The sequence below is a fragment of the Heteronotia binoei genome, chromosome 2 (genome assembly GCF_032191835.1).
Source record: "Heteronotia binoei isolate CCM8104 ecotype False Entrance Well chromosome 2, APGP_CSIRO_Hbin_v1, whole genome shotgun sequence".
NCBI classification, from domain to species: domain Eukaryota; kingdom Metazoa; phylum Chordata; class Lepidosauria; order Squamata; family Gekkonidae; genus Heteronotia; species Heteronotia binoei.
Window position 1 is genome coordinate 830,359 of NC_083224.1, and position 12,053 is coordinate 842,411.

Below are 12,053 nucleotides of genomic sequence, written 5' to 3' on the forward strand. Positions count from 1 at the left end.
ACTGCCCTTTCAAGGACAGAGTCTCAGAGCAGCCTACAACCCCTTTTCCCTTCCTTCCTCACAACAGACACCCTGTGAGGTGGGTGGGGCTGAGAGGGCTCTCCCAGCAGCTGCTCTTTCAAGGACAGAGTCTCAGAGCACCCTACAACCTCCTTTCCCTTCCTTCCCCACAAAGGACACCCTGTGAGGTGGGTGGGGCTGAGAGCGCTCTCCCAGAAGCTGCCCTTTCAAGGACAACTCTGCCAGAGCTCTGGCTGACCCAAGGCCATGCTAGCAGGTGCAAGTGGAGGAGTGGGGAATAAAACCCGGTCCTCCCAGACAAGAGTCCGCGCACTTCACCACTGCACCAAACTGGCTTTCAAAGGAGGCAAAGAAGATGATGGTCTGGTGAGTAAAAGCTGGAGAAGAAGCCGCCGCTGCTGCTGAAGGGACTGAATGTTTTGCCATTTTCCTCTCTGGGCTGGACCCCCGGCATGAGTTTGCCAGGCTCCTGAACCCCCAGCCTTCAGGGTGGGGCAACGTAGGGCTCTCTGTGCTGCACCAAATACATGATATGGCGGGGGCGGGGCTCCCCCATGGCCATGTTTCTAGCCAAGCAGATCTGGGCAGGGGGGTGAGGAAGCCGTGCCCACCCTCAGATGCCTTCTGCCCCCACCCACATGCCGACCTCACTCTGCCAATCTCACTGCCCCCTGTCTGTCCCCAGAGGACAGTGGGAACTCTCAAAAGCTCATCTCCCCCCCACCCATCCCCCAATCCGGTTGATCTCTCAGGCTGCGCTTTGACCCTGTCTCCACACCCGGGGCATTGGTGTGTGTGTGTGTTTGGGGGGGCTTTTACCTGTGACAGATGGGAAGTAGATGCCGACCAAGAGGGTGAAGTAGGAGGTCATGTCGCTGAAGACGTAAGGCTGGTCCATGTTGATGAGAGGATCCGAGGGGGGCACAGAAGTCATGCCCGACCTCTCTATGATCACCCCTTTGGGCAGGTAGGTGCTCCAGAGGTTCTCTGTGGAAACACGAGCCATATGCTTTGGGGCAGGGGGCTCAGTCCTGGTAGGTGACCTTGGCCGCCCCAGAGTAGCTCCTCTCCCCCCTACTCTCTCCCCCCTTCACCCCTGTCTTCCAGCACCAGCCTGGCAACACACAGCCCAGCCCCCCACCTGGTACTGAGCAAGTGGGTGGTAGTTGTTGTTCAGTCGCACAGTCGAGTCTGACTCTTTGCGACCCCCTGGACCAAGTCACGCCAGGCCTTCCTATCTTCCACCATCCTCCAAAGTCTGCTCAAATTCGTGTTTGTTACATCAGTAATGCTGCCCAGCCATCTCCTCTTTTGCCGTCCCCTTCTTCTTTTGCCTTCTGCCTTTCCCAGCATCAGGATCTTCTCCAGGGAGTGCTCCCTTCTCATTGGGTGGCCAAAGGGTTTGGGCTTCAGCTTCAGCATCTGACCTTCCAGGGGACAGTCTGGGTTGTTTTCCTTTAGGACTGGCTGATTTGATCTTCTTGCAGTCCAAGGGACTCTCAAGATTCTTCTCCAGGGAGTGCTCCCTTCTCATTGGGTGGCCAAAGTATTGGAGCTTCAGCTTCAGCATCTGACCTTCCAGGGAACAGTCTGGGTTGATTTCCCTTAGGACTGACTGATTGGATCTTCTTGCAGTCCAAGGGATTCTCAAGAGTCTTCTCCAGGGAGTGCTCCCTTCTCATTGGGTGGCCAAAGTATTGGAGCTTCAGCTTCAGCATCTGACCTTCCAGGAAACAGTTGATTTCTCTTCAGACTGACTGATTGGATCTCCTTGCAGTCCAAGGGACTCTCAAGAGTCTTCTCCAGCACCATAGCTCAAAAGCATCTATTCTTCTGCGCTCGGCCTTCCTTATGGTCCAGCTCTCACAGCCATACATTACTACTGGGAATACCATCGCTTTAACTATACAGACTTTTGTTGGCAGGCTGATGTCTCTACTTTTTATTATCCTGCCCAGGTTCGCCATAGCTGTCCTCCCAAGGAGCAAACGTCTTTTAATTCCATGGCTACAGCCACCATCTGCAGTGATCTTGGATCCCAGGAATGCGAAGTCTGTCACTACTTCCATGTCTTCCCCTTCTATTTGCCAAGGTGTGATGGGGCCGGATGCCATGATCTCAGTTCTTTTGATGTTGAGTTTCAAGCCTACTTTTGTGCTCTCCTCTTTCCCCCTCAACAAGAGGTTCTTTAGGTCCTCCTCACGTTCTGCCATGAGAGTGGTGTCGTCTGCATATCTGAGGACTGCCCTCCCCCAAACCCCGACATGGCAGGCCAGAAATGCTCTCAGAAGCAGCCTCAGCCAGAGGTGTGGGGTCTTCTTCTGCCCGCCCACAGGAAGCTGCCCCATGCAGAACCAGGCGATCAGTCCACTTCTGGGGCTGGGCCTTGGACCTCATGTCTTTCAGAGCTGAGGTAATGGAGTCCACCCCCCTCGCCCCCTGGCCTCCCCAGCTCCAGCCCAGGGCCCCCCCAGGCTCTGCGCACCTTGGATGAGGCCAGACGCCGCACCGGGGATGCCCTCGATCTCGGTCACGTTGTTCTGGATGAAGTACTCGTCGCAGGAGGCGTTGAGGAAGCGCGAGGAGCAGAAGAGTTCCCACAGCTGGGAGCCCATGGATTCGTTGCCCACTTGGATGATCTTGGCACACACGTCGATGCCGTGGCGGGACAGGGTCCGGTTGCCCAGTAGGCATATCCTGGCACACGCAGGGAAGGGAGAGAGGGAAGGTGTGGGCTCCTTGGAGGGGCTGGGCCAATGGCCTTGCAGTCGGCACCCTCCCCCTTCCTGCTCATGACTCCCTCAAAGCTGAGTGGACTCAGGGCTCCTTCTCAGGCCCCACCGCAAGAGGCCAGCTCAAGAGCACCCAACAGGCCAGCCTCTCTCAACAGACTCTCTTTAGCTTTCAAGGGCTTTCAAAAAAGAGCCCTCTTGGCTTGACCGGAGCTCTGCCCTGGACATGGTGTGGGGGGGTGTGGCATATGGTGGTCCATGCTGTATTTTGGGGTGCAGAGGGCAAGCAGCCAAAACAGTCCCCTATTCAAATCTCCTTTGGAACACAGGCTTCTAGGTGGCCTCGCAATGGAGGCTTGTGGCACTGGAACCATTGTTTGGACTGGCACCACAGCATGTCTTCTTGCAGGGGTCAGCGTCCCAATCACGGGGATGTGTCACGGGGTGGTCCACGTTTTGCTTGGGGGTACAGTCTAGCCCTGCGTGAGTGTCCTGGGGGCACCATGGTTTGGAGCAGCTGGCACAAGAACCGTTCTTTGGACCATGAGGCAGCACAGCTCCTCTCAAAGGGCAAAGGTGTGAGGTGGGTGGGGCTGAGAGAGCTCTCCCAGAAGCTGCCCTTTCAAGGACAGAGTCTCAGAGCGGCTACAATCTCCGATATCTTCTACCCCACAACAGACACCCTGTGAGGTGGGTGGGGCTGAGAGAGCTCTCCCAGCAGCTGCCCTTTCAAGGACAGAGTCTCAGAGCGGCTACAATCTCCTATATCTTCTCCCCCACAACAGACACCCTGTGAGGTGGGTGGGGCTCTCCCAGAAGCTGCCCTTTCAAGGACAGAGTCTCAGAGTGGCCTACAATCTCCTTTCCCTTCCTTCCCCACAACAGACATCCTGTGAGGTGGGTGGGACTGAAAGAGCTCTCCCAGAAGCTGCCCTTTCAAGGACAGAGTCTCAGAGTGGCCTAATAATCTCCTTAAGAACATAAGAGAAGCCATGTTGGATCAGACCAATGGCCCATCCAGTCCAACACTGTGTCACACAGTGGCCAAATATATATATATATATACACACACACACACACACACATACACTGTGGCTAATAGCCACTAATGGACCTCTGTTCCATATTTTTATCTAACCCCCTCTTGAAGCTGGCTATGCTTGTAGTCGTCACCACCTCCTGTGGCAGTGAATTCCTTTTCCTTCCTCCCCCACAACAGACACCCTGTGAGGTGGGTGGGGCTGAGAGAGCTCTCTCAGAAGCTGCCCTTTCAAGGACACAGTCTCAGAGCAGCCTACAATCTTCTTTCTCTTCCTCTCCCACAACAGACACCCTGTGAGGTGGGCGGGGCTGAGAGAGCTCTCCCAGAAGCTGCCCTTTCAAGGACAGAGTCTCAGAGCAGCCTACAATCTCCCTTCCCTTCCTCCCCCACAACAGACACCCTGTGAGGTGGATGGGGCTGAGAGAGCTCTCCCAGAAGCTGCCCTTCCTCTGTTCCATATTTTTATCTAACCCCCTCTTGAAGCTGGCTATGCTTGTAGTCGTCACCACCTCCTGTGGCAGTGAATTCCTTTTCCTTCCTCCCCCACAACAGACACCCTGTGAGGTGGGTGGGGCTGAGAGAGCTCTCCCAGCAGCTGCCCTTTCAAGGACACAGTCTCAGAGCAGCCTACAATCTTCTTTCTCTTCCTCTCCCACAACAGACACCCTGTGAGGTGGGCGGGGCTGAGAGAGCTCTCCCAGAAGCTGCCCTTTCAAGGACAATTCTGCCAGAGCTATGGCTGACCCAAGGCCATTCCAGCAGCTGCAAATGGAGGAGTGGGGAATCAAACTCGGTTCTCCCAGAGAAGAGTCCACGCACTTCACCACTCCGCCAAACGGGGGGATGGGAGGCACTGCAGCAGGGAAGGGGGCTCTGCTCCGGCACCATCTCCTGGACCAGACCCCTTTCTTCTGATGCCCCGGACGGAGCAGGCTGAAGCCCCCTGCGGAGTATTTCCAACTGGAGAGGCAGCTTCCAAGGGGAAACTAAATCTTGTGGTTCTGGCATGGAGTCCTACCTGTAGCATGCCCCACTCCCCGCCCAGCCAAATAATAAGACTACAGCTCCAGTATCCCCCCTGTGCAGTCTTTGGCAGGAGGCGTTGCCAAGGGGCGGACCTGGGAACTTTTGCAAGCCCCCCTCCTCCTGTCATTTCCCCGGCCCTTCACTGAAGGTGAATTTTCTTCTCTATGACTACATTTGGGGCGAAGGCTGAGCGGGCAGCTTCTGGCCTGTCTCCCACTACTGGAGCAACCCCAGCATTCCAGCTTGAAAAGGAATGTTTGGGCCCAAAGGGAGATCTTAGACAGTGTGGATCAGCGGTCCCTCTAAGCTGAATTAGTATGAGCTAGCTCAGTTTTTTTGCCTCTGGCTCACGCATTTGTGTCTTAGCTCAGGAAGGAGGGCCCCAGAGCACAATAATTGATACAGGAGCTGTACCACTCACTCACCACTTGAATGCCAGTAGCACACAAAGTAGAATTTCCACTCACCAGACTCCACAGCTGAGAGGGAGCAGCATGTGGAGGGTTCCTGCCCCATTCCAACCACAGCTGCCCCCCACCCCCAAATCTTGGCTCAGCCAATGGCCAGAAACTCACGGGAAGGAGGGCGGGTCAATGGCAGACTTGATGACCCCGGCGTAGATGGCAAGGATGGAGAGGATGACGCAGCCCAGGAAAACCAAGGCAAACTTGTTGACGTATTTGACTCCCACAAAGACCACGGTGGCCATGCACGTGAGCACACACGTCCCGTAGACCCGCATGTTGTTCAGCAAGGCCGCTGCCTCTCCACTGGCGTCCTCGGCCTTGAAGATAGCCATGGGTGGGAAGATGTAGGCCTAGGAGGGAAGCAGGAAACAGCAGGCATCAGAAACAGGCTGCACCTATAAACGCTCTGGCCCCACCCCACAGCCCTTGCCGGCAAGGAGCCAGGAATACAGTGCAAACCCAGGAATCAGCCTAGAAGAGATCCCTTCTGCACCTGAGAAAGTGGTCTCTTGCTCACAAAAACTTTAGCCTAAATACATGTGTCACGACTCAGGGGGGGCTCACCGATTGCTGCCACCACTCCGGGTTAAGGGTTCCCCTTGAGAAGGCCCAGAGTCCCCTCCCAAGCCCTCAGGCCTCCCTTCCTAGGCCAAATACTGGGCGTGAGGACCAGGCAGAGTTAACAACAACAAAAATGTTTATTCCAGGGCAATATAAATTAACAAGGTGCATGAAACAGTAAAAGGGTGAAGGGGAAATGGTCAAAAGTCCTAACGTGTCTATCTCTACAGTCCCTACTCTAATACTACACTTACCCCTACCCCTTGGGTAAGGGCCTCTCCCCTGCTTCCAGCTCTCCAGGTGACAGCCTGCCGCCAGCTCAGCCTTCCAGGGAAAGAACACCCACTTCCTGGGCTTGGCCTTTGTGTTAAAACGGATAAAAGGAAGTACTTCTTCACACAAAGGGTGATTAACACATGGAATTCACTGCCACAGGAGGTGGTGGCGGCCACAAGCATAGCCACCTTCAAGAGGGGTTTAGATAAAAATATGGAGCAGAGGTCCATCAGTGACTATTAGCCACAGTGTGTGTGTGTGTGTGTATATATATATATATAAATAAAAAAAATTGGCCACTGTATGACACAGAGTGTTGGACTGGATGGGCCATTGGCCTGATCCAACATGGCTTCTCTTATGTTCTTATGTTCTTATTCTCTTCCCAGGCCCCACCCCTCTCTGGAATTGTTTCCCTCCAAACCCCTTGTTACCCAATCAGAGGGACAGAGGGGATCCTGGGAGATGTAGGTTTTTTCCAGTAACTCCTAAGCAGGCTTCCCTGGGGCCTGCAGGCCTCACTAGGCCCAGATCATGACACCCCCCGCTAGACCAAATCATGGGGTGTGGCAATCAAGATCCCCATTGATGTCTACCCAAAATAGGGTTGCCTTGGAAAACCAACCATAAAACATTAATACACTCAAATAGCAACAGGACCCAATTATACACAATAGTCTCTATCTCAGGAGCTTAGGGTTGGTGAGTTTGGCTGCCTGTTGCCACCTCCCTCCAGTTTCCAGAACCCATGGAGTAAGCAGTGAAGTGGCCAAGTTTGCAGATGATACTAAATTGTTTAGGGTGGTGAGAACCAGAGAGGATTGTGAGAAATTCTAAAGGGATCTGTTCAGGCTGGGTGAGTGGGTGTCAACGTGGCAGATGATGTTCAATGTGGCCAAGTGCAAAGTAATGCACATTGGGGCCAAGAATCCCAGCTACAAATACAAATTGATGGGGTGTGAACTGGCAGAGACTGACCAAGAGAGAGATCTTGGGGTCATGGTAGATAACTCACTGAAAATGTCAAGACAGTGTGCGATTGCAATAAAAAAGGCCAACGCCATGCTGGGTATTATTAGGAAGGAAATTGAAAACAAATCAGCCAGTATCCTAATGCCCCTGTATAAATCGATGGTGCGGTCTCATTTGGAATAATGTGTGCAGTTCTGGTCACCGCACCTCAAAAAGGATATTATAGCATTGGAAAAAGTGCAGAAAAGGGCAACTAGAATGATTACAGGTTTGGAACACTTTCCCTATGAAGAAAGGTTGAAACGCTTGGGGCTCTTTAGCTTGGAGAAACGTCGACTGCGGGGTGACATGATAGAGGTTTACAAGATTATGCATGGGATGGAGAAGGTAGAGAAAGAAGTACTTTTCTCCCTTTCTCACAATACAAAAACTCGTGGGCATTCAATGAAATTGAATGCACTTACCCCCATGGGTAAGGGTTTTTCCTCTGCTTCCGGCTCTCCAGGCTACAGCCAGCTTCCAGCTCAGCCTTCCAGGGAAAGAACACCCACTTCCTGGGCTTGGCCTTTATATTCTCTTCCCAGGCCCCACCCCTCTCTGGGCCTGTTTCCCTCCGAACCCCTTGCTCCCCAATCAGAGGGGATCCTGGGAGATGTAGCTTTTCCCAGTAACTCCTAAACAGGCTTTTCTGGGAGCTGCAGGCTTCGCTAGGCCCAGGATCATGACAACATGCATTAGGTTTTTAAATTAAAGAGAAATAGTTAGGCTTTAAGGCACCAATAGATGCTTTGTCAATATTGGACACTTTGGCCCTTAGAAACTGTTGATTCTTTTATGTATTCTAAATGCCTTTGTAGGTTTTCCCTCCCCCATGTTAAAAGTAGTGAGTATGCCTGAAATGTATTGGAGGGGTGGGGGTCATCACGTTGCCTTTGGAAGAGATCCGGTTGCAGCGTTCTTTGTGAGTTTCGACCAGACTTCTTTGTGAGTGTAGCTGCCAATAAAATCTAAGTTCCCCACATTTTTTTTTTAAAAAACCATTTTACAAATCATACACAAAGCTGCTTGAATACTGGATCAGACCCCCCAGTTCATTGAGGTCAGTCTTGTCTACTCAAGCTGGCAGCAGCTCTCCAGGGACTCAGGCAGAGAAGGGTCTTTCCCGGCACCTGCTGCCCGGTCCTTTCTAAGTGGAGATGCCGGGGATTGAACCTGGGACCTTCTGCATGCCAAGCAGATGGTCCACTGAGCCACAGCCCCTGTCCAAACACACATGAAGCTGCCTTATATTAAATCAGACCCTTGGTTCATCAAGGTCAGTATTGTCTACTCAGGCTGGCAGCTGCTCTCCAGGGTCTCAGGATGAGATCTTTCACATCCACCTCCTACCTGGCCCTTTAAAATGGAGATGCCGGGGATTGAACCTGGGACCTTCTGCATGCCAAGCAGAGGCTCTTCCACCGAGCCACAGGCTGAGGTCTTTCGCATCACCTGTTGCCTGGTCCTTTTTAAGTGGAGATGCCGGGGATTGAACCTGGGACCTTCTGCATGCCAAGCAGAGGCTCTTCCACCGAGCCACGGTCTCAGGCCAAGGTCTTTCACATCAACTACTATCTAGTCCTTTTAACCGGAAATGGCGGGGATTGAACCTGGGACCTTCTGCATGCCAAGCAGAGGCTCTTCCACCGAGCCACGGTCTCAGGCCAAGGTCTTTCACATCAACTACTATCTAGTCCTTTTAACCGGAAATGGCGGGGATTGAACCTGGGACCTTCTGCATGCCAAGAGGAGGCCCTTCCACTGAGCCATGGGCCTTCCCTGGTTGGCTCATTCAGCCTTATTAATTCTGTTTCCTCTGGCCACAGCAGCAGAAGGGGAGAGCACCAAACGCCCCCCCCCCCCCCGCACAGGCATCCACATACTGAGCCAGCTAAGCAAGCCCCCTCTCTCCCTCCCTCCTTACCTATGGGGGTTTGGGTAGGCACCACCAAGCAAATATTTGTTGCTCAAAAGCAAAGCTACATCAAGGCTTGGAAGCTGTTCCCTTAAAAGGGGCAACAGAACTTCTCTGAGCAGCAGGTTTTGCCACCCAGGGGCAGCTCTAAGGTGGCCACATGGGGGGGGCGCAACCCCCAGGCTGCTGAGCCTCCACCAACATCCATGGTGAGTGGAGGTCCTGCCTTCCCCGTCCCTCACCCCCACTCACCAGTAGGATCTCGATGGTGCCCAAGATGTACATGGCACCGGCAAAGGTGGTGCCCAGGTAGAAGCAGAGGCCTACAGCTCCACCAAACTCCGGGCCCAGAGAGCGTGAGATCATGTAGTAGGAGCCCCCAGCTGGAAAGAGGGAGAAGAAGAAGAATTGAAGAATTGCAGATTTATACCCCACCCTTTTCTCTGAATCAGAGACTCAGAGTGGCTCACAATCTCCTTTATCTTCTCCCCCCACAAAAGACACCCTGTGAGGTGGGTTGGGCTGAGAGGGCTCTCACAGCAGCTGCCCTTTCAAGGACAACTCCTGCCAGAGTTATGGCTGACCCAAGGCCATTCAGCAGCTGCAAGTGGAGGAGTGGGGAATCAAACCCGGTTCTCCCAGATAAGAGAGCTCTGGCTGAGCCAAGGCCATTCAGCAGCTGCAAGTGGAGGAGTGCGGAATCAAACCCGGTTCTCCCAGATAAGAGAGCTCTGGCTGACCCAAGGCCATTCCAGCAGGTGCAAGTGGAGGAGTGGGGAACCAAACCCCGTTCTCCCAGATAAGAGATCTCTGGCTGACCCAAGGCCATTCCAGCAGGTGCAAGTGGAGGAGTGGGGAATCAAACCCGGTTCTCCCAGATAAGAGAGCGCTGGCTGACCCAAGGCCATTCAGCAGCTGCAAGTGGAGGAGTGCAGAATCAAACCCGGTTCTCCCAGATAAGAGAGCTCTGGCTGACCCAAGGCCATTCCAGCAGCTGCAAGTGGAGGAGTGGGGAACCAAACCCCGTTCTCCCAGATAAGAGATCTCTGGCTGACCCAAGGCCATTCCTGTAGGTGCAAGTGGAGGAGTGGGGAATCAAACCCGGTTCTCCCAGATAAGAGAGCTCTGGCTGACCCAAGGCCATTCCAGCAGCTGCAAGTGGAGGAGTGGGGAAACAAACCTCGTTCTCCCAGATAAGAGATCTCTGGCTGACCCAAGGCCATTCCTGCAGGTGCAAGTGGAGGAGTGGGGAACCAAACCCCGTTCTCCCAGATAAGAGAGCTCGGCTGACCCAAGGACATTCCAGCAGGTGCAAGTGGAGGAGTGGGGAATCAAACCCGGTTCTCCCAGATAAGAGAGCTCTGGCGGACCCAAGGCCATTCCAGCAGCCGCAAGTGGAGGAGTGGGGAATCAAACCCGGTTCTCCCAGATAAGAGAGCTCTGGCTGACCCAAGGCCATTCCAGCAGGTGCAAGTGGAGGACTGGGGAATCAAACCTGGTTCTCCCAGATAAGAGAGTGATGGCTGACCCAATGCCATTCCAGCAGCTGCAAGTGGAGGAGTGGGGAATCCAACCCGGTTCTCCCAGATAAGAGAGCTCTGGCTGACCCAAAGCCATTCCAGCAGGTGCAGGTGAAGGAGTGGGGAATCAAACCTGGTTCTCCCGGATAAGAGTCCACGCACTTCCCCACCACACCACACTGGCTCTCCCTGGGAGAGACCAGGTGAGCAAAGCTGCCTGTGCAGAAATTCCCAGCCCCACTCCAAGAGGCTGGGCTGTGCAAGAGTTGGAGAAAGCAGCCTTGGCAGCCAGGAATCCCCTGCCCTCCGCTCTCAATCCAAGATGGCAGCTGTCCGCCCAGAGAAGGCAGCCAGGCAAGGCCTTCTCTTTCCACCCCCCGCCCCCCATACACACACACTGTGGGGCTGGGGCAAAAGCGTGGGCACCTTCCCAGGCTCTCTTCCTCCAGCCTAAGGCCACACAGGGCCTCCTGCCCCATCCCCCCCAGCCCGCAACAAACCTGGTACCACGCCGTTGGTCGCGATGGCACTCATGGAGATGGCCGTCAGCATCGTCTGTGGGGGCAAGGCAGAGGTGTTGGAGGGGGGCGTGCCAGGGAAAAGGGGTTTGTTGTTGGTTGGGCAGCCCGGGCCTCTTGGCACAGTCAGCTCCCTTGAGATCCACAAGCTACCTCCCCTTTCCCTGGGCAGGCACAGCAGCTCTGCCCCCCCTACCCCTTTCTTATGTGCCCCTCTCTCAGAGAGACAGAGCCAGCTTGAACCGAAGTTGGGTGCTTGGAAGGTTGGCTGCAAGACTTCCCCCCGCCCCGCCAGGGAAGGGGAGAGAAGAAAGTGAGGAGACCTGCAGCAAGGCTGCTCCTCGTCCAGAGCAGCGGTGAGAAAAGGGGACAGACTGGGGGGCCTCTGACAGAGGGGCTATACGGCTGGAAAGGGGGGCTGAAAGGATGGGCCTGGACCTCTAGGCCCTATGGGTGGCGGGACTGGGCCATTTGAGAAGAGGCCGGGCTCCTTGCGCTGCCGCGAGAGGAGCTGGAGGGATGGATGGGCTTGAGCAGCCGTGCTTGTGGGCCAGGATGCACCTGGAGCCTGCTGGGTGACAGGCGGGGATTAATCAGCTGCCAGAGCTCAGCCTCCCCGCACCGCTGCCCACCCAGGCAGGCGTATCCATCCCCATCCCCAGCACCAGCAGCCGGCTGCTCCTCGGCCTCCCAAGCCTGGCTGCGGGCAGGGACCGCACCATGCAGCAGAGGCAGGAGGGGCAGGGCTGCTGGGGGGGGGGCTGGCAACGGGGGCTTCCCAGAGGAGCAGGGTGGGGGTGGGCTGGAGACTCACGCAGGAGCAGCAGAGGACGACCATGCAGAAGGACTCCAGGATGCCCGAAATGCCCACCACCCAGGTGAGGCGGAGGAAGAGGATCACGCCAAAGATGTTCTGCAGGCAGGGCAGGTAAACCCCCATGAAGGTGCCCATCCGAGGAGCCTG

The 12,053-nt window shown here is 54.8% G+C and overlaps 1 protein-coding gene across 1 annotated transcript in view; it reads right to left on the bottom strand.

The window, feature by feature from the left end:
• The window catches only part of SLC12A5 (solute carrier family 12 member 5), a 107,344-nt gene that overhangs the window by 31,641 nt on the left and 63,650 nt on the right, over nt 1–12,053 (bottom strand). The window contains exons 4-9 of the mRNA XM_060263792.1: nt 11,904–12,050; nt 11,072–11,126; nt 9,304–9,434; nt 5,397–5,638; nt 2,507–2,718; nt 841–1,008 (exon numbers count right to left, since the gene is read on the bottom strand). Coding sequence (XP_060119775.1) covers nt 841–1,008; nt 2,507–2,718; nt 5,397–5,638; nt 9,304–9,434; nt 11,072–11,126; nt 11,904–12,050 — 955 coding nt within the window. The remainder of the gene's footprint in view (nt 1–840; nt 1,009–2,506; nt 2,719–5,396; nt 5,639–9,303; nt 9,435–11,071; nt 11,127–11,903; nt 12,051–12,053) is intronic.